Source organism: Penicillium lagena (genome assembly GCF_028827675.1).
Source record: "Penicillium lagena strain IBT 129212 chromosome Unknown utg000003l_segment0_segment0, whole genome shotgun sequence".
In the NCBI taxonomy this organism is placed as follows: Eukaryota; Fungi; Ascomycota; class Eurotiomycetes; order Eurotiales; family Aspergillaceae; genus Penicillium; species Penicillium lagena.
In genome coordinates this window covers 3,035,978-3,061,557 of record NW_026623224.1, presented here as the reverse complement: position 1 = coordinate 3,061,557, position 25,580 = coordinate 3,035,978, and the positions used below count along the sequence as shown (strand labels likewise).

Sequence of the window (25,580 nt, the reverse complement as noted above, 5' to 3'; positions counted from 1 at the left end):
CACGACATAATACCCTCAAGCAATCACGAAAGCACACTGTGTGTGCTTTTCCCATGAACAATTCTATATTCTGTAGACATTGACTTGCATAAAATCTAGGACAGTAAGTCCAAGTTCAGTACCTGAATCCTGCATTAACACCCATCAACCGTCCCTGGTACCGCTCCATAACCTCCCCCGTCCGGACCATAATCCCAGCAGCGAGGGTGCGCACCTGCTCCTGCGGATCATCCTTGGCATCGGATTTCGACACCGGCGGCATCCGATCAAAGACCTGGGAAGCCCATTCGCGCAACTCAATCACCTGCGTCGCGTACTCGGTGACCAGACGCTCCTCGCCGTTCGATCCGGAGGCAACGTTCAGATCTATCACGGCTAGGAAGAGCGAGAGGAGCGCCGCCGTGACGGTTGGTTCACTGGATACGTTTGTTGAGTGTAGTGAGAGGAGCAAGGAGAGCGTTTCGTGTGTTAGGCCTGCCAGGAAGGGTGTGTGGGGGCCTGCCGTTGTGAGGGTGAGAGATAGGGTTTGTAGGAAGAGAGTGAGGAGATGTGGGATGAAGAAGGGGTTGTATGAGGAAGCGGATGATCTATAGCGTGGCCGTCAGTTGATATTCAGATATTACAGAGGTTTTGAACGAACGAGGAAAACTGTAGCATCATAACCTCAAACCGGCCTTGGAGGGGGTAGAAGAACCCTTCAGCCAACACCTTGTGTAGGTCTTTGATAATTGACTTCTGGCGCTGCGCATCACGCTCCTGGCGCTTCTTCTCCACTTCCATGCGGGACGAAAAGGTGCGTACTTTGAGCGCGTTCGGTCCCGTGATGACATCTGCTGCGTCGGCGGCGAGCGGTTGAAGGGAGGACCGAGACATTTCTCTTGTGAGGGTTGCGATGGGAGATTCAGTGGGGGTGCTCGAGTAAATTGCTTCCTGAGCAGGAGTCAGACGCTTGGATGGGAATGAAGTATCCCCCTTAGCTGGCAGACCCAGCATTCGAGCATCATCATCTCCGTTGCCGGCTATCTCGCGAGCACTCAAGCCCAGGGCTGTGAGGACGGCAGAGCGTTGAACCTGGGAAAGATCGCCGTCGAAGTAGATGGCAGTGAACCAACGGCCCATCTTTAGTGGCTGGGACACGATCAATGCAATCATGCTTTGAAGACGTGACTCGTGAAACTGTGGGGCATTGCTGTCGTTTTGTAGACCAACAAGTATGAGCGCCAGCTCCTCTGTCTGTTCGATGAGTTCGGTTCCGAACCCCGTCTTGCGGCGGATTAAGGACGGTGCAGTAGCGATGGCGAGGTGATAACGCTCGACATTTTCAATATCTCGGAGGCAGGTGATTAGATCACGGATGTACCTAGAAAAGCTAGTTAGTGATAGTTTTTCAAAGGTCGCGAACTACCCACACTGGCGCTGTAGGCTTGTTACGTTGGACCAAAGTAGGGTCCTCATCCGAATCAGAGGCATCAGCGTCGGGTTTTTCATATGGGATCAGGTCCTCGTCCTCATCTGTTCCCTCGTCGCTGTCATCAATCTCCTCAATAGCCACAATCTTGCCTGTTTGTGGGCGACTCTTTGCCTGCGGTGTACGTTTGGAAAGGGTAGCTTTCACTTTCGGTTGCGGGAGTTGGCGTAGGTCTTGAATTGACCTGATGGACTCCAACGATCCAACCTCATCTTGGACTGTGATTAGGCTCAAGTACCGATGTGCCTCTTCTCCTCGCATCTCTTCCAGATCAAACTCCATCGCCTTGCCCGGTTCTTCGATGAGCCTAGACATCCCTGTTCCAACAATCATGCCCAGGAATCGTGCTCTGTTTGAAGATGACGCAAGTCGATTAGAGACTGAATTGAGGAAGATCCCTGTTCGCCCTATATCCTTCAGCTGGGCTGGACTTAGGCGACGAAGATGACCCGCAGCCAAAAGGACCAATTGAGCGTTGGCTGGGGGTTGTTAGTATGCAGGTAAAACAAAATAACGGATTTCAACCAACCATTCTGTGTTATGATCGGAAGATGTTTAATGTGAAACTTATCGCCAAATTGCTCTAGACCGCGTTCGAGAAGAGACTTGAGCGCATCTTGCCTGACATTAGTAACTGACTGACTGCTATAGTGGTCATACTCACCCTCCTGGTTAGCAAGAGTAGCTAAGAGAGCCCTTCGCAGCCCTAGTGTTTGTATTGAACCACCTTGGCTTTTCGAGAGCCATTCCAATATTTGACTCTTCAAGAACGGGCGATTGCCAATGATGGTCGCACATAATGCCGCTACCCCTTTGACAATCTCATCTGGAGCAAATGGCTGGGTGATTGTACCCGCCAATTCTTCTGAGAAATGTTTCTTTTGCACGTCACGGAAAATAGCCTCAACAACCGCAAGCTGCTCAGACTGCCTGAGATGATCCAGAAGCATGCCAAAATGGTCTGGGATGCAAGGTTCGATCAAAAGTCCCAAGTAAATCTTCCTAACTAACTGATCTGGTAGAGGGTCAGTGTTGAAAATTAGATGTGAAGTTGTTTGCAAGGAATTACCTGTGTATCCAAGACTTAATGCCCGCCCAAGGAGAAAAGCGGCAAAGCCCCAGGCATTTTCGTCCTCGCGTTTCAGCTTCGAGACCAGATGACAGACATTGTCGCCAAGCCATAATGCATATTGAGAGCCATTTCCAGTCCAGGAAATTGATGATAAAGGCTTTGAATCATCCACGAGAGTGAGTGCCTCCGCTGCCGTGGACAGAATTCGACCCGCAGCAACGAGTGAGGCGAGCTCTCTCCAAGCCACTTGCTGCCGGGTCTTGTGGTCATAGACGACTGAAATGTCTGCATACAGACGAGACAAGAAGTCTTTAGGCTCCAATAAGACAGCAAGGACGGTAAGAATATCTTGGATGACATGTTGACTGGCCGAGCCTTGACCTTCTTTGATCGAGCCGCGAGCCGCGGCCACCAGAGACCGTACCTGGGCCACGATGGACCCGAGACCGGCCACACTACTGAGGCATCTCAATAATGCTGCTCGAGTCTTGCTGTCTTTGGTCTTTCTCTCCTTTGCATCGAACGATCTCCAGTGGTCAGGTATCGTGGCGCTGACTAAAACCTGGAGGATCTGGGCTGTGGTCGGACTGGGGATCCTGATATCGACATCCTTTGCTTTGGAAAATTTGTTGAATGGATCAAGGGCAGCCAGAATAACAGAAAGATGTTCGCGGTCTGGGTTGGACCGCAATACGCTTATGATCTGGTCTGGTGATAGATCATCATGATTGGAATATAAATCTGATGTGGGAAAAGGCTTTTGCTGTTGAGCTGACTCTGAAGAGGTCACCAAAGGTGTTTCTGCGTCTCTCTTAACCGTATTGACGGCAGTCAACAGACCATCCATTGATTCGTTAATACCGGAAAGAGGCAGAGCGAGAGTGATGTGGAAGAAACAAGGTACGACTGTCCGGGAGAGCACATCACGTGACTATCTGCCTCGATTAAACGCCTGGACAAGGCGACCTCAGCTCTTCCTCCATCAACATCCTTCTTACGTCGAAACTAATCCTGCACTTCCCATAGCAGAGACTGTGGCTAAATAACTCATTTCCTGTGTCGCCGGAGCAACGGCAACTCTGACAATAAGGTCCTTGACGCGTGGTACAGGACTAGATAGAGAGACCCGAATAGTGGACATTTGATCTCTTCACCATGAGCATCGATCCACAAGCGCGATGGTGAGACATCTAATGCAAGTGATCTTGCATCATGAACTCACATCACGCAGGACATATCTCTACAAGGCTCTGAGCAAGAACGGGCCGCTTACCGATGAGGATTGGGAGTTTGGCCCTGAAACGATCGCCACCTTGGAGAGCTCCAAGATCCTGTAAGACGATATACTGTGAAGCTCTCGAATTGTGCTGACCTCAATTCCAGGGTGATGTTTGTCCATCCGCCAAGTTGTTGCCCCGCATCGAGATGAATGCTGACAACTCTCTAGCGGAGCGGGCGGATTGGGATGTGAGATTCTGAAGAACCTCGCACTGTCGGGTTTCAAGGACATTCATGTCATCGACATGGGTACTTCCCCCCGCACGCCATGGCACCCCAGATTCTAACAGCATGCGACAGACACCATCGACATCTCAAACTTGAATCGACAGTTTCTTTTCCGGCAGGCTGATATCGGCAAGCCTAAAGCCGAGGTTGCGGCAGCTTTCGTAGAGAAGCGGGTGAAGGGAGTCAAGATCACTCCCTACGTTGGTAAGATTCAAGATAAGGACGAGGATTATTACATGCAGTTCAAGATTGTCATCTGCGGTCTGGATAGCATTGAAGCTCGACGCTGGATTAACTCCACACTCATCGCAATGGTGGACATGGAGAACCCAGAGAGCCTGAAGCCACTAGTGGATGGAGGAACCGAAGGTACGCAGTGGCTGTTACACCCAAAAAATAATGTGTGCTGATCACCAAGCAGGCTTCAAGGGCCAATCTCGTGTGATTCTACCTACTCTCTCGTCATGCATCGAGTGTCAACTCGATATGCATGCCCCTCGCCCGGCGGTGCCTCTATGTACCATTGCCACTATTCCGCGTCAGCCACAACACTGCATCGAATGGGCTTACCAGATTGCGTGGCAGGAGAAGCGCAAAGATGAACCTTTCGACAGCGACGATATGGAACACATTTCCTGGGTGTACAATGCTGCCCTGGCACGAGGGCAGCAATTCCATATCCACGGAGTGACTTTCCAGATGACGCAAGGCGTGGTGAAGAACATCATCCCAGCCATTGCATCCACCAACGCCGTGATTGCGGCGTCCACGACATCGGAGGTGCTCAAGATCGCAGCCTCGTGCAATCCGTACCTGGACAACTACATGATGTACGCTGGCGAAGAAGGGGTTTACACCTACACCTTCCAAGCGGAAAAGAAGCCCGATTGCCCCGTGTGCGGCAATCTTGCTCGCAAGATGGAGGTGGATCCTGATGTGACACTGGGAGACTTCATTGAGAGCCTTGGAGAGAGGGCGGAGGCACAGCTTAAGAAACCAAGCATGCGGACAGAGGAGAAGACATTGTATCAGCGCTTCCCACCTCAGCTGGAGGAGCAGACCCGCCCGAATCTGCAGCTCAAGCTTCGTGATTTGGTTGCCGATGGACAGGAGATCGCGGTCAGCGACCCGGCCTACACCATTGACTTCCGCTACAGGTTGAACTTCAAATAGCACTCAAAGTGAGTTCTCCGATGATGACATGAACGATTATATAGCCCAGTTTATTCGTTAGAATCCAAAGGTGGCTCTCTTCTTTTATATCAAAGATCCAACAGAGTTGACCAAACTTTTCGTAATAGTGTACATCACAAATAAAGCAGACTAAAAGAGCAATCCAACGCCAAGGCAATGCAGAATATACTGGCAACCCTCTATGCCATGAGATCGGTCAGACCTCGCTTCCACTGGGCACACTTGAGCTTCAGCACCTTCACCGACTCTAGGAATAGGACATCGCTGTCGAACTGGCCGGTACTCTCCACGTTGAAGATAAAGTGATCCCGCACTCGTCCTAGTTTGACCTTGCCCTGGAATTCCTCATGGCGCAGACATTCGCGGCTGACGGTATCCTTGAATGGATCCTTGACAACGGCCTTCTGCTCGCCCGCATGTCCCTCGTATCCGCTTCCACGACGCGCGGCTTCCTCCCTCGTAACAGTCTCGAGGCCGATAACCCCCTTGGGGAAGCAGTTGGCGAACTTTTTAGCATCTTCGCCAATGATCGGGCGCTCGATCTGGATATCCGGCAGGAGACGGTAGGTAGCTGTCGCAACGGGCGAGAACTTGGCATGGTCGGCCCCAATACCTTTGACACAGTGCAGTTCCATCTCAATCTTCTGGCCGGGGCGCAGCTTGGCGATTAGGATGTCCGGATTGGTGGGCCGGATGGCACCCTCATCCACGAAGTACTCTTCCTGGCGACCAACGGGGACGAACACAATATCCTTTGCGTAGACATGGGCGTTGTTGTATTTCTTGCGAGGATCCTGCTCATCCACGGCGGCATCCGGGTTGATGGTACACTCGACCTCCAGGCGCAGGACGACGGTGTTAAAATCGCTGGGAGTGTTGGCTTCCGTGCCCTCGTCATCCTCTGACGGCTTCCGAAACCAGTGCATCCAGTTTATTCCCTCGACAGAGCCCTGGAGCGGGATAAGACCCAGTCGCTGTGCGAGCACTTCATCCTGGATGACGGAGGTATTGTTGTGCACGTAGACGTACTCAATCGCCAGAGTCGGAATCTCGGCCATCAGGATACGACGGAAGGCGTTGGCGACTGCGGCGTCGAGTCCGATCAGAGAAAACGAGGCTTCGAACTGGTCATTGCTGTGGAACTCGACTTGGAAATCCTGGAACGCGCATGCCATTAGAAAGTGAAAATTTTGCAGATCCCTCCATGTATGGTACATACTTTCTTGAACTGATCAATTGCCCAGCCATGCGACTCTCCGGGCCAGTGGCCTGGGAAATCCGTGGAGGGGATGTTGGTGACGGTTTCCGCGTTGATGCCGATGATCTGGGAGTGGTTAGTTTGGTAGAGAGCAAGAAAGAGAAGTCAGACGTACTCGGCGACGCTGCAGCTCCTCATGAGAGGGAACAAGAGGCGCCATGGTGGGCAACTTGGGAGAAAGTGAAGTGTAGACGAGAGATTGTTCACGATAAGACCAATTTCTGGCGCAGCTAATTTTTAGCGAGGCCTGAGGCAGTAACAGAAGGCTATAAAGCACCCTATCATCATACATACCAGTGCTCCATAGGTGCATTATAGACAGGCACACTGGCCAACCACAGCCCGGCTGATGACAGCTCGCCCAACCACGTGACTCCCCGAAATGCCTTTCGTCCTCATCGTGGTCGTCCGTTTCCCCAATCCCGCGCCCATCCCCACCCATTGCATGCGCCTGGACTGAGGATCAGCCCTCCCTCCCTCGTCACTCCTTCTCATATCTCTCCCACGACCCTCCAATGGCTGCTTCCTTCGCTCGCCTGGCGGGCAATGCGCCCAAAAGGCTCTGCCTCCGCCCCTCCACCATCCTAAACACATCAGTCCCCCGTTCGCGCTCGCTAGCCACCTCTGTCCCGCGCCGACATGCAGAGGCCACCAGCTACCAGGCCACCAGACTCATTCCGACCGACCCGACCTTCACGTCCCTCGCCAACAAGGGGGGGCCCGAGGACCCGGAAGCTGCTGCTCTGGAGTCCGAGGCCGAGGGATTGGACCGTAAGATCCGTCACTACACCGTCAATTTCGGTCCTCAGCATCCCGCTGCTCACGGTGTGCTTCGTCTGATTCTCGAGCTCAATGGCGAGGAAATCGTTCGCTCCGATCCCCACGTCGGTTTGCTACACCGTGGCACGGAGAAGTTGATCGAGTACAAGACCTACATGCAGGCCCTGCCTTACTTCGACCGACTGGACTATGTCTCCATGATGACGAACGAGCAGTGCTTCTCGCTGGCTGTCGAGAAGCTGCTGAATATCGAGATCCCGGAGCGTGCCAAGTGGATTCGCACGTTGTTCGGCGAGATGACTCGTGTACTGAACCACCTCATGTCCGTCCTCTCGCACGCTATGGACGTTGGTGCTCTAACCCCTTTCCTGTGGGGGTTCGAGGAGCGTGAGAAGCTCATGGTGAGTAAATTATGATTTCCGCGGTAAACTCCATTGGCTGATTTGTCTGTGTTTCTTTTCAGGAATTCTACGAGCGTGTCTCCGGTGCTCGTCTCCACGCTGCCTACGTCCGCCCTGGCGGTGTCTCGCAGGACTTGCCCCTGGGTCTTTTGGATGATATCTACCAGTGGGCCACGCAATTCGGTGACCGCATCGACGAGACCGAGGAGCTGCTCACGGACAACCGTATCTGGAAGGCAAGAACCCAGGGTGTGGGTGTTGTCCCCGTTGCGGATGCCCTGAGCATGAGTTTCACCGGTGTCATGCTCCGTGGCTCTGGTGTTCCCTGGGATATCCGCAAGTCGCAGCCGTACGACGCCTATGACCAGGTGGAGTTTGACGTTCCCGTCGGTGTGAACGGCGACTGCTACGACCGATACCTGTGCCGGATGGAGGAGTTCCGCCAGTCTCTACGCATCATTCACCAGTGCCTGAACAAGATGCCCGCCGGCCCCGTTCGTGTTGAGGACTACAAGATCTCGCCGCCGCCCCGTGCCGCCATGAAGGAGAACATGGAGGCTTTGATCCACCACTTCCTGCTCTTCACCAAGGGTTACTCCGTGCCCCCCGGGGAGACATACTCGGCCATTGAGGCGCCCAAGGGTGAGATGGGTGTGTTCCTGGTCAGCGACGGCAGCGAGCGGCCCTACCGCTGCAAGATCCGTGCGCCCGGTTTCGCCCACTTGGGTGGCTTTGACCAGGTGTCTCGTGGCCACTTGCTGGCTGATGCTGTCGCCATTATCGGTAAGTCTCGACCTTTCGCGCTCGTATATTTCCATTGCTAATGTCGTCTTAGGTACTATGGATCTGGTGTTCGGTGAGGTCGACCGGTAAATACGGTTCTGCACAACTATAAAAAGATGAAAACAAAAGAGGCTTTCAACTCGCCTCCCCACGGGCTCGGTGTCAATCGCGCCGTCCTCGATGTGACCAATAACCAAACACTTGGACCAACCCAGGTGTACCCATACCTGGACACCTTTCCTCCATGTTTCTTCCCATGGCGTTGTTCTATTATTTTCTTTTCCCCTTTCCCTTTGTCACCTCATTGTCTTTTCCTACCTGCTTCCCATAAATCATGTGTATAGTGAACTGAATCTTCGAAGAGATGTCTTTCCAGCTATAGATTGCAGTTGTAGGCGCGGAGGTAGATTTGAGCAGGATAAGGTGATATTCAGGTGATATTCTACGATATCAGTATCATTTATCAGAAGATGGTTCTTGAATTGCTGGTTGAATAAACGTAAGGAATCGCTCTAACCCCATCAACGCCATGCTCCAAATCCACCTCATCGGCCATCAAAAGGCCAGCAGGAACGCCAATGCAGGAATGCCAATCATCACAAAGAGGTGTCCAGCTAATCCGTGCTTGGACCAATCTCACCTCCTCACTCGAGTGTACCACAGCATGTCGCAAGGCACCCCTCCGCCTCGACACACCAACGCACCGCCCCCAGCTTATACGTTATCATCCTCATAAACAAACGGAATATCCCGAATACGGCGCCGATTATAATTCACAAACTCTGCGTCCCCCGGCGGGCGCTCGTTCTTCGTGTTCGCAGTAAGCATGCTCTGAATACTCATGCACACACTCTCCACCGTCTGCACTGGCGACCAGCCCGCGCTGCTGAGGAGGTCAAGACAGATGATCCCGTTGCTGTAGATGTGCGGGTGCATGGGGATGGCGCGGGGTGTGTTGTGCTCGGTGTTGCTGTTTGATTCGGAGGGCGAGGTGGAGGTGGAAGCGGTGGTGGCGGTTATGAATTGGACCTCGGGGGGTTCTAACCAGTACAACCGACACAGGGTGAGGAAAAGAATAGGAATCAGAGTGAGAGGGGGTGCGTACCGATTGGATATTTCTTTCCGAAGGTGAACTTCAAGCGATAGGTTTGGTTCTGGTAGAGCGGGTTGTCGTCTAGGACTTTGATGTCCATTTGCCATTCTTCGAGGTTGTCGGATTTGGCGATTGAGATGCCAGGTGGGATGTGTTCTTTCAGCTAGAGAAAAGGAGTTGGCCCGACTCGATTCAGTGTGGGGGGAAGGAGGGGGGTGTCGAGGGTAGACAGTGGAAGTGGGGAGTATCGGTACCTTTAGGAGCTCCTGTATTTCCGAGATGGACTCGTCAGTTCTGAGGGCGAATCCTTTTGACCAGAATAGAACGTACCTTGCTCAGGCGCTTCGTGGCGAACATGGCGGCCTTTTATTTACACTGCCCGCTGAAGTGTACATGGATGTGGTGAGGAAGGAAGATGGAGAGCCAGATAAGAAATGACGATCCCACGTGATTTATGGACTATACTGCCAGAACCATAACTAACGACGATATGTATGAGAATGGATATCCAGGAAAACCAACCAAACCATTAGAAACAAATGACCAGAAGATGAAAGAAAAAGACAATGCTCAATGCGACCCCTTCTCCCGGGCCTCGCGCTCCACCTTCTCCAGTTCCTCGTTTTCCTTCATCTCACGCACCTTGGCCAGCACCACTTCTCGGAAGATGGCCCCCTTGGCAACATCGCCCAGACTGCGCTTCTTCTTGCCCTCACCATTCGATTCAGCGGGAGCTGCCTCACCATCAACAGCTGCTTCAGCCATGGCTGTGGGGCTGGGGATATCGTCCCCGTCCGCCTCGTCCTCGTGCATCTTAAGCGCCTCAATGCGGTTGGCGAGCTTGACAATCTCGATGCCGCGGCGAAGGCGCGCCTTGGCAATGTAGGCGCGGAGCTCGGGCAGCAGGTCGCGGTCGCTGGCCGACTCGCCCTTGAGCCAGGAGTGCTTGAGGGCCTCTTGCGAGGTGGGACGATTATTCGGGTCAGGCTGGAGAAGGGTCATGATGAAGTTCTTGGCATCCTGCGAGACGCCCTTCCAGTACCGCTCGTGGAAAATGATGCGGCCCGCCCGGCATTCTTCGATCAGGTCGGTCAGGTTCTCGGACCGGAAAGGGGAGTAGCCGCACAGCAGCGTGTAGGTAATGACACCGAGCGACCAGATATCGACCGGTTTACCGTGGCCTCGCTTGAGCATGACCTCGGGCGCTGCATAGCCGAATGAACCGGCCATACTAGTGAGCACCTCGGTCGGATTCTCCAGCGTCTTGGCGATACCGAAATCTGCCAGCACTAATTGGGAGTCAGGGGAGCGCGTCTGATACAGAAGGTTCTCGGGTTTCAGATCTAGCGCGCTATCAGTAGGTAATCCTTTGGCGTGCGTGAGCAGGACCAACCTCGGTGAACAATGTTGCGCTCGTGGAGATAGTTGACAGCATCAAACACCTGCCGCATCGTCTGCGAGGCGTCTTTCTCCGTGAACTTGCCGTATTCGCAAATCCGGTCAAACAGCTCGCCGCCCACGGCCAGGTCCGTGACAATGTAGAATTTATCCTGGCTGGTTGTTAGAGGGGGCGTAATCGCATGGGTCGCGGAGCTCACCTTGGATTCAAACCAGTCAACAAAGTGGACGATGTGGGGATGGTTGAGCTGCTGCAGCATCTCGAGCTCATCGTAAACCATGCCCTCGTTACCGCGGACATTCTTCTTGAGGATGATCTTGACGGCAACCTTGCCGTAAGGGGAATCGGCTTCGCGAACAATGCCGTAGGTACCCGCGCCCAATGTTCGACCAAACTTGTACTGTGTCCTATAATCACCCAAAGTCGCGTCTCAGCAAAAATGGTGTATTCAACAATGGGTGGAACGACCTACTTCCTCTCGTAGCTCTCCGGCTGCCCGGACAGCTTGTTCAACATGTTCGAGACTGGAGGGTTGCGAGTTAGCATGCACGTAAAGGAAAATAAAGAAGAGCAAGCAAGGTGAGTGAGCAGACGACAGGAACGGACTCGAGTGCCAGCTGAGCGCCCCCTGTATGTGTCCAGCGCATTGCTCGTCAGAGCACAGACGCAGTAATTTTGGGGGGGGGATCTAATGGTTGCGGCTGAGACAAGGACGAGGCTGAAGTCCAGTTCCTCGGCGAGAAACGTGGCCCAACGGCCTAGATCCGTAGGTGTTGCACACACAAAAAGCAAGCAAGAAGAAGCAGTATAGAATGGGCGACTCACAACTCATCGTGTAGGGATCCGGCTGCGTAGCGATAGTCCGCGGGGTCGAATGGAGGGATGCGCTCGCGGGGAACAGAACAGGGATAAAGAGTTGTGAGCGGTGTCAATCGATTCCAGGGAGGGCGGAAAGGGGAATGAAGGCGACGAGAAGGTGGAAGACGAAGAGGGAGGTTGGCAAGAGCAGAGCTGTCCAGCGTGTTAGTGTTAGTTCAACGGTCGCAAGAGCTGAACGGCCCGGCCGCCCCAAACCCTGCGGGGTCTGGACGGACTCGATCGGCGATCCAGGGGGAAATAAGTGGGTGACTGACGTGTTTCCTGGCGACGACCTAAGAATTGCAGAGAATATTCATGAAGAAGGAAAGAGAAGAAGCAGGCAAAGACCGTGTTAAAGCTGAGTTCCTCACGATAAGTAATGAGGGGGCCGTAGGGTTTAGCGTGCACCGCCACGATACTAATTACTGTCTGTCCATATATGACATGGTGGCTCTCGATCTAGGCTTTGAGCAAAACCGCATAATAATATAGTTGTATAATAATAACAATAACAGGTTTGTGGATTTTGCGGATGTTGTGTTTGGTCTGCCATCAGATCTATATCTCAAGCACCTGCATTGCTTGCCCTAATTGCCCAACCCCTACAGAAAACGCCGCCGGATATCTTTGCAAATCTCGAACATAACTGCGCGCCCGCTCTTGAGAAACCTGCGCCCTCCGCCACAGCCACTCATTGCGGTCCTTAACAAACACCTCCATGTGCTCACCCTGCTGCCAAACCATCGCCTGCTTCTCCACACTCATGCTGCTCACCTCCAGCTCCGGCACATCGGCCGACGACGGGAACTGAGGCCTGCGCGGAATGCCTTTTTCCACGGGCAAACTGTCGAGCCTGGGACCGGGAAGAGTTTGGTACCAGTACGCGGTCGTATTCCGGTCATCGCGCAGATGGTTTGCATGTCCGGACTCGAGGGAGCATTTTTTGGCATGCCCCATCCCTGCGTGAAATAGTCCTCGCCGCCGGTGCCGTACATGCTAGGCGGCCAGGTGTCCTCGTCGATGAAGATCATGTCGTCGCCTTCGCGCGCCCCGCCAGGTGCCCTGGAAGTGTGCGACGGACTGATTGCATGCAATTTGCCATTCGCTATATGCTGAGAGATGAAGGGGCTTATTGCTGCAACTGGAGGAAGGTTCTTATACCCGGAAACAAAGGTAAGACCCTTTTATTACTTCAGCGGAGTTTACTAAACCATAGCACTAGGGAATTTGATCGATGAACTCTATGCGTTGAAGGTGGTACCCCGACATTTTAAGCGGATGGCAAATCAGACAGGCAGAGTTGAGGAGAGCCAAAGGGGGGACAGCTTGCATGTTGAACAAACAATATAAGAGTTGTTGATTTCCACACCAGGGTTGTTGATAACATGTCATGGAAGTGTGGATTGTAAAACCTATCTCGCAGAGTTAAATGCAAATACTCTCCAGATACCTCCAATTTGTTCCTCTTCATGACTAGAAATGCGCTGAGGGAAGTTTTTAAAGAGAGGAAAGGATAGAGGACAGGAGTCAGGTGAGCAAAGGAAGCATGGTGGTGCTTGCAGAAGGGGCCAACTTGAATTTCGGGAGTATGTTGTACATCATACGAAGGTTGGGAAGGAAATGAGTCAAACACGGGCTTTAGTGAGAATGGAGAGCAAAAAGCAGGGAGCTCGCATTGGAAATTTTAGACCAAACCCCAGGTTTAGTTGCCCCCGCTCGCTCGTTACCTCGCTTACGGCAATCGTAACCAGCGATACCTTTGAACCCTTGGCCCGGGATACAAGTTTGGACTTCTACGTGGAGCATTTTAGAAAAATCATTTAGGGAGAGAAGATGATTTGTTTATTCTCTTCATTGAGGTGTTTTCTAATTGATCAATCTAATTTGTACTATAGACCAGCTTCCTAATTAGTATGCAACGAGCAGATGTTAAGATGGCCATCTGCTCAGATCCACCTTGAGCGGGGATGCAACGAATTCGGGCGCTTTAGGCGTCTCACCAATGAGTGGCTCATGCCGAGCCGGCCAATTCCAGGCTGCCTTGGAGCACCACCACGCCTTGAGGTTGGTTGCTGAGCCGAGGTGAAACATGGCGTGCTTGTGCACCCAATGTGCCTAGACATGTCCTAATTCTTAAGAGAATGTTTACCCAGAACTCATCCCAGTACATTTCACCTATAATCCCATCGTAGCTTACCACACTGCCAAACATGGGGTCAACCGAGAACAACTGGCGCCAGAAGGTAGCCAATAAACGAGCAGCATGCTGGGAAGCTATACCGGAAGAATGGAGACTCTCGGATGAGTTCAAGTCTACCTTACAACATCCACTGTCACAGAACAAAAACGACTTTGTTGGCAACGAGACAATTCGCAAATCTGGTATCTTGACCGAACAAGAGTTGACTATCACTGAAGATTACACGGTTTCTCAACTTCTGGCTGCACTGAGTCAAAATACACTGTCCGCTTTGGAAGTGACTCTCGCGTTTTCTAAACGCGCTGCTATTGCTCAGCAATTGGTATGACCATGGATTCGTTTGTACCCGACCATTATTTAACAATTCACAAATGGCTAGGTGTCATGCCTTACAGAGACGATGTTCACCCAAGCCAGGGAAAGAGCCCAATGGCTCGATGAGCAAAAGGCACAGGGGAAGATCTGTGGGCCGCTTCACGGTCTGCCGGTGAGTATCAAAGACTCTTTCCATGTCAACGGCACACAGGCAACCATTGGGATGGTTGCTTTTCTTGATGAGACTTCGACGACCAATTCACCTTTGGTTGATCTTCTCTTGAAACTGGGAGCCGTTATTTATGTGAAAACAAACGTGCCTCAGACGATGATGGTACGTTTCTCCTATACCGTTCCTTAAGACCCTAAATAACTTGCGATGACTGAGATATCTAGACCTGCGAATGTGAAAACAATGTTTTCGGGCGTACTCTCAACCCACGGAACACGTTGCTTGGTCCAGGAGGATCCAGTGGTGGCGAAGGTGCTTTGATAGCTCTTCGAGGCTCACCATTGGGAGTGGGAACTGATGTTGGAGGTTAGATCTTTCCAGACACTTCATTCAGGCTTTGGTTTCTAACCTACTTCTAGGCTCGATCAGAGTCCCTGCTTTGTGTTGTGGAACATACGGTTTCCGTCCCAGCACCAGCCGAATTCCCAACGCGGGTACGAGAATCTGCTCAACCAGCGGCCTGAAGTTTATACTGTCCTGTGCTGGGCCGCTCGCCATGGATATGGATGCTCTTGAGATCTTCTGCCGAGAGGTTGTTGATGGACAGCCCGCCCTATATGACTCCACCGTGATTGATGTGCCCTGGCGACGAATTGCGCCCAAATCGACTCTTCGAATTGGTGTTTTGCCTGAGAGTCTGGTGTATCCTCTCCATCCACCTGTCAAACGAGTGTTGAGTGAAGCAGCCCGCGCCTTGGAAGCGCAGGGTCATGAAATAATCACCTTGGATGCAGCCGCGTGTCACTTCGAAGAGATCAACGAGGTAGCTTGGAACCTATTTAGCCTGGACACTAACGCTGCTCAACTGATCACCGCAGCCGGTGAGCCTTTCTCGTCTGCAATCTTGTCTATAAAGCAGCAGGCAGAAGCACTACAACAGTTCCATAAAAGCACCTTGGGAAGCACTGAAGGCCTAGACCGCATGGGAAAACTAGCGCTTCTGAACACCCGTCGAGCAGAGTTTCGAGAGGTTTGGAGGAAGATGTGGCAGCAACTTAACCTGGATATTTGTTTGGCACCAGGAGCACAGGGGACGGCTGTCCCTCATGACAAGTATGGCTTCGCACCGTACACTTGTCTGTTGAATTGTCTCGACGTGAGTAGGAAAGTGATCCTCTTTGGGGCAAAAGACTGACTATGATGTTCTGCAGTATCCCTCGTGCATTATTCCTTACGGAGAGGTAGGAGAGGCTGATGCAAACTCTACTTTCGAACTTCATCCGGGCCAGACGGGACCACCATGTAGGGTCTCCATCTATTTTGCCTTTGATATTACTGGTACTGACAATTACAGATGATTTTAATACTCTTCAAGGCGCGCCGTGTGCAGTACAAGTCTTTACCCCGACCATGCGGGACGAAGAATGTCTTGAAATGGCCAAGAGAGTCGACAGATGTCTTAAATACCAGGCTTAATATCATTCTGGCTCTATTTGGGAGGTGATCCATTAAGCTTACTTCTCAGTATAGTTTGATAGACATTATAGCGGGACCACAATTTATTACGAATCAACTTGACATAAGTTACTCCAAGATCTCAACGAAATAGCCGTAGGCGAAACTAGCTAGATCGCACTTATCGAAGAGGGACCAATTTTTCAAACTAGGATCAACCAAGGTTGAGTGGCGATTGACAGGAAAACGAAGTCAGCTGCGGATTTTGGAATACCTCGATCATGCCTAAAATGGACGTTAAATGGTGAACGAGATGTCATGGAAGGAATACTAACCCGACACAGCCCCATACATCCCCAGTCCGCACATGGACAGTGAAGCCAAAAAGTAGAGGACGTGCCAAATGTTAATCGTGACTTGGAATAGACCACCGGCGAGGAAACCACGGACCCATCTCTTGACACCAGACACATTCCTGTTGACTTGGCCTGTGATTGGGTCAAATCCTTCGCCCTGTTCCACTTGAACGGCATTTTTCTGGACATCGAAGCCGAGCGCAAATAACGGAGGCAGCGTGTAGGACAGGTTCAGGAGTAGCGAAGCAGACATCACACTGACAAAGCCGAAGTAATCGGGAATAGCAGCGGCAATAAGAAACGCGATGATCCACCAGATCGGAACCATGATCCCGTAGATGATCTTGCCACGCCGAGTTGTAAGCGGGGGTGCTTTGAAGATATCCAGCAAGATGTTGTTGTAGACAACCTTGATACCAATGTTGCCGTAAAGACCGCCGGCGATGAGAGCAGCGATCAACGTGATCATGTTTCCGACAGTTTGCCATGAATAGATACTGACACCTTGGTAGGCCGGAGTGTAGGAATACTGTCCTTGGAAATGATAAATGACACAACCGTAGGTGAGGTAAACGCTGTAGATGAAGAACTGTGCAAGCCACATGGCTTTAATGAAGTCGCGAGGGCGCTTCATCTCAGCCATGAATTCCACAAAAAGCTGGGCACCCGCATATGCGAGCACACCATTCAGCATGCCGTTGATTGAGCCAACGAGGCCATCGGGAGGGATATTGGTGTAGTGCATAATCGGAGGGAATTTCCCGTTCACAGGCGTGATACTCGTTGGATCTACCGATGCACCTGCTGATCCTAATTTCGCGACAGAGTAGTTTGGCTCGGAGTGCGCAAAAATACCCATCGTCATACAAATAACAAAGATATTGAGCCAAACGGAAAGGTTTGCGACCCAACCAAAGGCTCTAAGAGTCCGAATTTGAGTGATGAAAAAGCCTGCGATGGCAAAGAGAGCAGGGCAAACGGCGTAGCAAAGCTTGAACTTCGAGACCTGGGAGATGTTTTGGCCAAACTGGAGTGTGACCTGGCCCACCAACAGGAGCAGTGAAAGACCCTGGCAAACATTGGTCACGTAGCGACCACCGCGGCCCAGCGTCCTAAAACCAAGATCGCCATAATTCTTGGCCGGGAATTGGTGACTGTCGACACCACAGAAGACACGCCAGATGAGATATCCAGAGTAACCGACCATCAATCCAAAAACCGTATAGAAGGCAATGCCTATCATTAAATCAACAAACCGGGCATATACAGACATTATGCAATTATATTTTGCTTACCTGGTCCCCAGCCCAATGTTCCCATAGCGAAACCAGACCCATACGGTCCCAGGATGTCGGTCGTAATCAAATAGAAGCCTGTTGCTACCATCAGATCTGAAGCAGTTTCGCGTATTGTGTTCTGCACTCACAAGCACCCCATCCAGCGGATCTAGCCGAACGGCTTGCATTGAGCCACTCTTCATCCGTGATAAGAATTCTCCTCTCGGGGTTGGTGAAATCCTCCTCCGTCAGGTGCGTGGCTGGCACATCATCTTCTTCACCCTCGCGCTTTTTCCTCAGCAACCGGCGTATATCCATGACCGGTGCCTCCAGCGTCTCCTCCTCCTCTCTGGTCTTCTGCGCATAGTAGTTGTACTCCTCGAACGTGACGTTCGAATCATATGGGATGCGGGCTTGCGGTTTGATAAGCGTGCTCACAGGCACCTCCGAAGTGCTATACCGAGGAGGGTCGGAGGAACCTGGCTTTTCGCTCAGCTTTTCGTCCATGATTTCTGGATTTCGAAAGTAATGAAATTATTGCACCCGATAGTTCACGAGCGTCCCCTTTTTTTTTAAAAAAAAAGGAGGCGACGGCGGGGATCTTATGTGGAGAGCAGCTCGTTTCCAGTAATGGCCCGAGCCCGAAAAACCCGGGGCTAAGCGTCCCAACTAGACCTCGCAGAACAGTGGATTTTGTTCCAATCAGAGGGCCCATAAAACAAGCTTCGGTCGGAGTCTTGTCGGCCAGCGACAAGCAACGATAAGCTCTGCGCCTGTCACTTGCCTCATACATGCCTGTTATCGCTTTCTCGGAAAGATTGATTAGCTTAAAAAATCGGATCTCGCATATCGGCCCTGTACCGATAGAATGGTGGAACGCCTAATGATCGGCTAGTCATTGCCGCATCGGCTAGTAAACTCCGTGATAAGGTCGGAGTCCAAGGAGTCAGGACCGGGGTCCTGGTGGGGAAGAGGCCCGAGCGAGAGGTGAGATTTGTTACTGTAGCACCAGCTGTGCGAAGCCACATTTTTTTTTCAACCATGGGGCATTATTACTAGCGCTGGAGATTAGACTTAGCCTTTTCGCCAATTTCCAGCGATAACCTCCCGAGGTTCTCTGCACACTTTCAAATTAAGAAGGTACTTATCTAAGTACCAGACTTTAATCACAAAGACCGCGTGATTCCCGAATGAATTTCAAACGTTAATTTGCAATAAGTCTGTTGATTGGGCCACACTATTGAGAATCGCCAACGCCCGTTCTAAGCCCGACCGCTGTTTTCATTCTTATTTCAGAAACCGCTCAGCGCCCCAATAGTCATCGCCGAAGCGCACAGATGTGAACCTCACCGGAGTACCAGCATCATAAGCCTCCGCCATCTCTCCATTGCCTACATACATTGCCACATGGTAGATGGTACTTGGATCGCTTTGGTTGCTCGCGTAGAAGAGAAGGTCGCCCGCTTCCAGCTGCGCCTTGGAAACACGTACCCCATGACCAGTAAAATCCGCCTGAGCATCGGCGTCCCTTGGAATTGTGATGCCATGCGCATGGTAGAGAGTGTGGGTGAACCCGGAACAGTCAAAGGCAAAGCCTGCTGTGCCGCCCCATAGGTACGGCCGACCGACGAATAGCTTCGCCGCATTCACCAGGTCCAGCTTGGATGGATATGGAATTTCAGACTCAGAGTCATAGACAGTTGCCTCGTGTGCTGGCAAGTAAGCTGAGCCACCGCTAGGAACTGCGACTTGAATGGCTTCCCCGGTATGGCCGAGAACTGGCAGCCTGGTGTCGTAGCTGATTTCAATGAACTTTGACTTCAATTGGGCATCTCGATAGATGGCTGTAGTCGCGGCCTTGTCAACTAGGGCAAATGGTTTACTCGATTGCAACCGCCCATAGCCGGTGTCGAAGGACACCTGAGCAGACGGGACCCAGCCGGGGTAGCCAAGGCTGTTCTTTGGGGTGGGCTGTTCCGTGACAGCAACTTCGTACCAGCCATTCTGCTCATCCAGGATATCAACGCGGACACCATACAATGCCTGGGTTTGGGTGCGGCTGTCAGTGGTGAGATCGAGGTACTGTGAAACATTCATGGAATTGAGCCATTGTTCGATGAGCGCCGGGTTGGACAGGGCCGGCTGGTCTATGGCGCGCGGCTTGCTAGAATCGGTCCATAATGTTGCGACAGATACATCGATGTAGGCAGGCTGGACGGCTCTGCGATAGCGGAGGGAACTCGACTCAGGGATAGAGAGTGCACTGGAAGCACCCAGAGAGAGTACAAATCCAATATGCGAGATCAAAGATGATGATAACATCGTGTCTTGGACGCTGTCCGGGCAACTTGTTTCAGTCTTGAGCTCGCCAGTCTGGGATCCTTATGTACTGCAAGGCACCCCGCGCGCTCGTATGGAGCTTTGCCGCTAACAGCACGAGGTGAACTTGTTTCGGAGTAACATCCTTGCTAGTGGAAGTATCCACACGGCTAAGCTGTCATTTTGTCCGTTCTCTCTCCGAGATCCACTTCTCCTTTTCCTCGCCAAAAAACTCCTCGCTAGCTAAAAGAGAGCGGAGAAAGTGGATACGACCGAATGCTTGAACTTGGGCCGGTGGCTCATATTTTATCCAAGGTTCATTGGGGAAAGAGATAATTCCTCTCTCCGGCCAAGTGCAACACTCCGATCTCTGCCCGAAGAGGGGGAAATTAGTAAGTGCACTGTTTGGCTGATTATGATCTTGGGATTCGGATGTCTTTGGTAAATCTAGCCAAGCAAATTTTTTCTATCGAAGACAGACTGCGCGAGAATTCCTTTATCGCGAGCAGCTGGCCTTGAACTCCGGAGAGCACAGGAGGATGTAAAGGGCGGGTGCACCTTTAAATCGCCAAGATAAACTATATACGGGGCCATCTGTTAGAGACCAAGAATACCGGCATGAATACTAGGCTGGAGATGCGATATTTTCACCGGTTCTAAAAGTAGCGCGCATGCGAGTGGAGTGATTGCATTTTTCAAATACCAAGGCTTACGCAGTTCGGACCCTCTTGGTATCTTCTCGCTTCCTTTTGTATACACATCTTATCTTAAGCATTCTCCTGTGTATCAATGGATCGCACCGGCACAATAAAGCCACAACGGCCACCAGGCTCAACATTGGCCGAGAGGACAACACGCGAGAATGGTGGACAGCTGGTGGTACTCAACCAACAGAGAGCAAGAACATGGAATCCTCTCAAAATTGTCGCTATTGCCTCTGTATCTATAACGATATGGCTGGCACTGAAAACAAAAGATATATTACATGGAGAAAAGTTTGATCCACTCGACTATCAAGCCAGAGCATCTCGGGTTCTTTCAGAGACGCCTCTCATAGACGGACATAACGACCTGCCATTTCTTGTCCGGCTCCAGCTGAACAATCAGATTTATGGAAATAACCTTCCATTTCGCCAGGGTGAGAACTAATCCATTTGGAATAATTAACAGTTTGGGGAGCTGACCATAACGACTCCTTAGGTCTTGCATCCCACACGGATCTTAAGCGAATGAAGCAAGGCAAAGTAGGTGGACAATTCTGGTCTGTCTTTGTTGAGGTAAAGTCCCAACCGTGAATATTTAAACAGTGACGAATTCTAACAGACAGATTAGTGTCCACCTATCGTCCACCTTGACGACCCAAATGTAAGGTGCTCCTAAGATCACACCGTTGAAATAATTACTAATCCCCTGTTTCCAGCATAGCGTCCGGGATACGCTTGAGCAAGTGGACGTGGCAAAGCGATTAATTGCCGAATACAACGAACTGCGATACTGCGAGACAGCAGAATGTGCCCGACGAGCTTTCAAGTCCAAGAAAATCCCTTCGATGCTCGGTGCAGAAGGACTGCACCAGGTGGGATCTTCAATTGCTGTTATCCGGCAGTTATATGATATTGGAGTTCGCTACATCACTATCACTCATAACTGTGACAATGCCTTCGCTACAGCAGCCTCAACGGTTACCGAGACTGGCAAAGACAACGGACTGAGCGATTTTGGAAGGGCCGCCGTTCAAGAAATGAACCGTCTAGGGATGATGGTGGACCTCTCCCATACTTCTCACCGAACAATGCGAGATGTCCTGGCCATGACAGAAGCTCCAGTCATTTTCTCCCACTCCGGGTGCTACACAATTGGAAAAAGTCTTCGAAATGTACCTGATGATGTGCTTCGAGCGCTCAAGCACAATGGTGGCTTAATCATGATCTTTTTTGCAAAAAAATTCGTTCGACCCGATGACCCAGACAAAGCAAATCTGGAGGATGTGGTGGACCATATCTATCATGCAGCATCTGTTGCAGGTTGGGATCATGTCGGAATTGGTAAGACGTTTCTTCATTGTTAACTACTACTCAATATTGACATCTCGAAGGAAGCGATTTTGACGGAACTGGCAGTGTTGCTATTGGGATTGAAGATGTTTCCGCATATCCGAGGCTCATTGAAGCAGTCATGCGGCGTGGTGCAACGGATGATCAGGTGCATAAGTTGGTGGGAAGGAATATCCTTCGAGTCTGGCGCGAGAATGAAAAGGTGGCAGCGCAGATACAGAAAAGAGTTGATTCGCGACCTATTGAGAGCTATTGGGAAGGAAGAGCTCAGCCGACTTGGGAGGGATCTTTGCCAACATTAAAGCTATCCAATTAGTTGGTATGCAAAGGGGAATTTGGGTACTCGAGATTAAAAAAATAAAACAATCTGGAATCAACACCTCGCCCTGTCTGATAAATCAATGACTAAATAGCCAACAAGATAATGTTATCAGTCCCTCTTGTTATGTAGCGGAACTCTAATTGGCTTAGTTTACCCCAGATAGCGGAGGCCCCCGCTTATCGCTCGTTTTGAACACGCCGAAAAGAAGTGCCCGTCAGCATGGACTTTTCTCCGAGACCGTCAACTCACAATGTCTACTCGCTCGAACGGGAACAGGGCACAACGTCCGCAGAGGATTGCATCGTGCGAGGCCTGTCGACTGTCCAAATTGGCCTGCGACCACCAACACCCTTGCTCTCGCTGCGTTAGTAGAGACATTCCCGATGAATGTGTTTACAGAAAGAATGCATTCAAGCGGAGTCGGTCCTCCATGGTATCCCGGCTATCAGATTTGCGGTGAGTTATGTTTGCTCTATAGTATACCACACAAATTAGTTCTAATCTCTGTTCAGACGTCTGCGAGGTTTCGAGCCTGCGCCGATGCTAGGAACCGTCGAACCAGCTCTGTCAGTCAGCCTTTATCCCAATCCGGGGTTCCAGGGCTCATCCTCTCTGAATTCTGTACTGGATAATTTGCGAGAGCAAACTACATTATTTAGGGAGCCGGAGCCTAGCTTATCAATTTGTCGCGATGGCGAAGGTCCGACCTCTTTTGCGGACCACTCGATGAACAGCACGTCAACAGTCGAGGGAGCGCAGCTGTTAGAATTACTTATCAACTCCGCCATTGACAACACCTTCAGGCAGATTTTCTCCGAGTGGACAGGGAATGGGCTGGAGTCGCATGTTGGCGCGTTCCTTGTCCTGCCCTTTGTTGACTCAATCACGGAAGAGATTGCACGTCTACGGCGTTCTGAAACCCGACAATCCGACATTCTTACTTTGTCACGTCATTTGTTTGAGAATAGCAGTCGAGACGTGGATATCCACCGTTCGATGACATTGCAGGAGTTTGTCGGTCGGTATACGGGTTCGAATTTACGCTGGGAGACATTGGGGGTGGTCCTTACGCTTGCTGGGTATGTACTGAAAGCTGTCTTCTGCATGTCTGTTCTAACAGATTTGATACAAATGGCTGACAAAATATATAGAATTGCTACTGCAGAGTTACGCGCACCACACACTCTGTATAACACCGAGCAAGACCGGCAGACGCTGCGAATGAATTTTGTTCATTTCGGAAACAAGTGCGCCATCTTTTGCGAGTCCTTGGATGTACTCAACGACGTTCACATAATTTTTCTATACCAAACATTTCAATTTCAGTCGGTCTTCTACGGAGATCAAAGTATGTTACAAATACGACCTTTGCATATCAAAAGGAAAGTAGACTGACTGTGCTGCAGGTCTCAAGACATGGCGTCGATTGAATGATGCAGCAGGGGCTCTCCTTGCCGCTGGACTTCACGAAAATTCCCAGCAGGGATATAATGCTGCTTTCTTCCTGTGTGAAGTTCGCAAGCGCATTTTTTCTCGCTTATACGGAATTGACGTTAGCCTAGCAACATTTCTCGGGCGACCGCCTCGAATGAGTAAAAGATTCTGTTGCATCAACTTTCCCCTTGACGTTGATGAGAACATATATTCCATCACAGGTGAAGACCTCGACAGGGAATTGGGGAAGCTGGACCAAGATGGATGGAATACGCAGGGCCATATTCGGATGGGTGCAGTCTTGCGATGGTCCACAACCACTGCGATGATCCGAGAAGATACACTCGAATTACTCCTTGGTCAGAATGCATCCGACGTACAACAGCGGATATTGTACGTCGTTCCATCCGCTTTGCTAAATTATTTGACTGATAAGATCTAGTGAACTGCGCCGTGACATCAGCGATGCATGGGCCAAGCTTCCTCGCTTCCTCATAGTATCATCGCATGAACTATGGCACCGTCCAAGATCCCGTCGTGAAACCGAGTGTCTACATCAGATCCGGCTGTTTTATCTTCAATCGGTCTTTCTGATCGAATGGGCAGCTTGGCGCCACTGTATCGAACAGTCAGCCCTATTCCAGTCTGCAAGCGACCTCCTTTCCTGGGTCAACGAGGCCCTGGTGCGCCGAGAACAACTACCAAGTTTAGGCTTCATATCGTTAGCTTGGAGAGTATGTAATCTCGACTCCATGCCTGCGCCGTCTCATTTCTAATTCCACATAGGTTGCCTCGTGCGCTCTACCTGCAGCAGGGGCTCTTGCTCTTTATCTTTTGCAACCATCATCTCGATCCCGGTTGAAGCACATAGATGCCCCTCTTCGACGACAGACAATTGAAAGCCTCTCCGTGTTGATCGCGCACATGGATATATTACATAGTCCGAACGACGGAAATTTCAAATTGTTTGCTCAGGCCAAACGTTCTCTGCAATCGGTTGTCGACTTGCTCCTACAGCCTCTGGATGCACCAGAATTCAATACACCGTCTTCCGATGCAGCGGCTGACCTGTCTGCAATTGATTGGATGGCGTCCGATTACTGTGGCTTTAATGGTGGTTTTTGGTATGTCTGCACACGCTCTCTAGTTATTGCATCTCTATTAACCCAGAATGCCACAGGGTCAATTTTCCAGATTGTCTCTATTTGGGAGAGAACGGGGACTCGATCCTTCATTAGACCGCTTTAAAGTCGTTTTCCTTCACATATTGCTGCAAATAGATTAAACAGGACTCAGGCCCCGTTTTAATATGGATGCGTCCTTTGATTCGTGGCCCGAGCCCACAACCGTGGCGGAACCTCGCGACATCGTCATATTGGACGTCATAGGCGCGTAGGTGAGATAAACATGTCAATAAATATTTGAACCTCAAGAACCATTTCCAACCCTCATCTTTAATCAAGAACATCCCCAACTTCAATCAAAGAAATATATTTACCATGTTCTACTTCATCCTCTACGTTGTCTCTCAACTCGTCCTCTTCGGCGCATGGGTCTCCGGCATGTTGGACAACCACCAGAAAAAGCTACAGGAAATTCTTTTGGGCTATATGGGGGAGACTAAAGTGTCATATGGAATGAAGAGTGCGTTCCCAACTTGCTTGTGCCATTCATAACTACATATCTCTGACCAGCGAGGCCCTGCAGAAAGCTTGACGAGCAAGAAATTGTGTGAGAATAAGGATCTCGCCATGATTCAAGATCAGCTTGGAAATCAGCTTGGAGATACATTTGGGAAACGAGGGGTTGGAGAGGGAATTGGGTCGACATTGGGCAAGGTGCTGTGAGTCCGCTATGGTTTGAG

At 50.9% G+C, this 25,580-nt stretch overlaps 14 protein-coding genes across 14 annotated transcripts; 6 read left to right on the top strand and 8 right to left on the bottom strand.

Annotated features, from left to right (window-relative positions):
- Positions 1 to 115: 115 nt before the first annotated feature.
- On the bottom strand, positions 116 to 3,387 carry N7510_006453 (telomere length regulation TEL2 family protein; the record flags this gene model as incomplete). The annotated part of the gene is made up of 4 exons (XM_056978379.1): positions 116 to 587; positions 641 to 1,360; positions 1,410 to 1,947; positions 1,998 to 3,387. 4 exons carry the CDS (start codon positions 3,385 to 3,387, stop codon positions 116 to 118), a joined length of 3,120 nt encoding a protein of 1,039 aa, XP_056834411.1.
- A 308-nt stretch (positions 3,388 to 3,695) lies between these two features.
- N7510_006452 (NEDD8-activating protein UBA3) lies at positions 3,696 to 5,219 on the top strand (the record flags this gene model as incomplete). The annotated part of the gene is made up of 6 exons (XM_056978378.1): positions 3,696 to 3,721; positions 3,772 to 3,873; positions 3,924 to 3,929; positions 3,988 to 4,067; positions 4,119 to 4,415; positions 4,468 to 5,219. The coding sequence occupies 6 exons, from the start codon at positions 3,696 to 3,698 to the stop codon at positions 5,217 to 5,219; spliced, it is 1,263 nt and encodes a 420-aa protein (XP_056834410.1).
- A 200-nt stretch (positions 5,220 to 5,419) lies between these two features.
- On the bottom strand, positions 5,420 to 6,658 carry N7510_006451 (DNA-directed RNA polymerase core subunit RPC40; the record flags this gene model as incomplete). The annotated part of the gene is made up of 3 exons (XM_056978377.1): positions 5,420 to 6,397; positions 6,460 to 6,564; positions 6,614 to 6,658. 3 exons carry the CDS (start codon positions 6,656 to 6,658, stop codon positions 5,420 to 5,422), a joined length of 1,128 nt encoding a protein of 375 aa, XP_056834409.1.
- Positions 6,659 to 7,013: 355 nt separating this feature from the next.
- On the top strand, positions 7,014 to 8,552 carry N7510_006450 (NADH-quinone oxidoreductase subunit D; the record flags this gene model as incomplete). Its single annotated transcript, XM_056978376.1, has 3 exons — positions 7,014 to 7,679; positions 7,742 to 8,462; positions 8,515 to 8,552. The coding sequence occupies 3 exons, from the start codon at positions 7,014 to 7,016 to the stop codon at positions 8,550 to 8,552; spliced, it is 1,425 nt and encodes a 474-aa protein (XP_056834408.1).
- A 624-nt stretch (positions 8,553 to 9,176) lies between these two features.
- N7510_006449 (ubiquitin-conjugating enzyme E2) lies at positions 9,177 to 9,912 on the bottom strand (the record flags this gene model as incomplete). Its single annotated transcript, XM_056978375.1, has 3 exons — positions 9,177 to 9,502; positions 9,568 to 9,718; positions 9,886 to 9,912. 3 exons carry the CDS (start codon positions 9,910 to 9,912, stop codon positions 9,177 to 9,179), a joined length of 504 nt encoding a protein of 167 aa, XP_056834407.1.
- Positions 9,913 to 10,125: 213 nt separating this feature from the next.
- Positions 10,126 to 11,470, bottom strand: N7510_006448 (serine/threonine-protein kinase; the record flags this gene model as incomplete). Its single annotated transcript, XM_056978374.1, has 4 exons — positions 10,126 to 10,898; positions 10,949 to 11,105; positions 11,154 to 11,361; positions 11,427 to 11,470. The coding sequence occupies 4 exons, from the start codon at positions 11,468 to 11,470 to the stop codon at positions 10,126 to 10,128; spliced, it is 1,182 nt and encodes a 393-aa protein (XP_056834406.1).
- A 900-nt stretch (positions 11,471 to 12,370) lies between these two features.
- On the bottom strand, positions 12,371 to 13,903 carry N7510_006447 (uncharacterized protein; the record flags this gene model as incomplete). Its single annotated transcript, XM_056978373.1, has 2 exons — positions 12,371 to 12,808; positions 13,769 to 13,903. The coding sequence occupies 2 exons, from the start codon at positions 13,901 to 13,903 to the stop codon at positions 12,371 to 12,373; spliced, it is 573 nt and encodes a 190-aa protein (XP_056834405.1).
- A 119-nt stretch (positions 13,904 to 14,022) lies between these two features.
- N7510_006446 (putative general amidase) lies at positions 14,023 to 15,975 on the top strand (the record flags this gene model as incomplete). The annotated part of the gene is made up of 6 exons (XM_056978372.1): positions 14,023 to 14,334; positions 14,392 to 14,661; positions 14,724 to 14,865; positions 14,919 to 15,655; positions 15,711 to 15,801; positions 15,854 to 15,975. 6 exons carry the CDS (start codon positions 14,023 to 14,025, stop codon positions 15,973 to 15,975), a joined length of 1,674 nt encoding a protein of 557 aa, XP_056834404.1.
- A 309-nt stretch (positions 15,976 to 16,284) lies between these two features.
- Positions 16,285 to 18,094, bottom strand: N7510_006445 (uncharacterized protein; the record flags this gene model as incomplete). Its single annotated transcript, XM_056978371.1, has 3 exons — positions 16,285 to 17,546; positions 17,606 to 17,683; positions 17,737 to 18,094. The coding sequence occupies 3 exons, from the start codon at positions 18,092 to 18,094 to the stop codon at positions 16,285 to 16,287; spliced, it is 1,698 nt and encodes a 565-aa protein (XP_056834403.1).
- A 320-nt stretch (positions 18,095 to 18,414) lies between these two features.
- Positions 18,415 to 18,615, bottom strand: N7510_006444 (uncharacterized protein; the record flags this gene model as incomplete). The annotated part of the gene is made up of 1 exon (XM_056978370.1): positions 18,415 to 18,615. The coding sequence occupies one exon, from the start codon at positions 18,613 to 18,615 to the stop codon at positions 18,415 to 18,417; it is 201 nt and encodes a 66-aa protein (XP_056834402.1).
- A 259-nt stretch (positions 18,616 to 18,874) lies between these two features.
- N7510_006443 (C40 family peptidase) lies at positions 18,875 to 19,909 on the bottom strand (the record flags this gene model as incomplete). The annotated part of the gene is made up of 1 exon (XM_056978369.1): positions 18,875 to 19,909. One exon carries the CDS (start codon positions 19,907 to 19,909, stop codon positions 18,875 to 18,877), a length of 1,035 nt encoding a protein of 344 aa, XP_056834401.1.
- Positions 19,910 to 20,695: 786 nt separating this feature from the next.
- Positions 20,696 to 22,276, top strand: N7510_006442 (dipeptidase; the record flags this gene model as incomplete). The annotated part of the gene is made up of 5 exons (XM_056978368.1): positions 20,696 to 21,044; positions 21,107 to 21,183; positions 21,239 to 21,271; positions 21,327 to 21,951; positions 22,002 to 22,276. 5 exons carry the CDS (start codon positions 20,696 to 20,698, stop codon positions 22,274 to 22,276), a joined length of 1,359 nt encoding a protein of 452 aa, XP_056834400.1.
- A 546-nt stretch (positions 22,277 to 22,822) lies between these two features.
- Positions 22,823 to 23,677, top strand: N7510_006441 (Peptidase M19 renal dipeptidase; the record flags this gene model as incomplete). Its single annotated transcript, XM_056978367.1, has 1 exon — positions 22,823 to 23,677. The coding sequence occupies one exon, from the start codon at positions 22,823 to 22,825 to the stop codon at positions 23,675 to 23,677; it is 855 nt and encodes a 284-aa protein (XP_056834399.1).
- Positions 23,678 to 25,215: 1,538 nt separating this feature from the next.
- N7510_006440 (uncharacterized protein) lies at positions 25,216 to 25,563 on the top strand (the record flags this gene model as incomplete). The annotated part of the gene is made up of 2 exons (XM_056978366.1): positions 25,216 to 25,360; positions 25,424 to 25,563. 2 exons carry the CDS (start codon positions 25,216 to 25,218, stop codon positions 25,561 to 25,563), a joined length of 285 nt encoding a protein of 94 aa, XP_056834398.1.
- Positions 25,564 to 25,580: the final 17 nt, after the last annotated feature.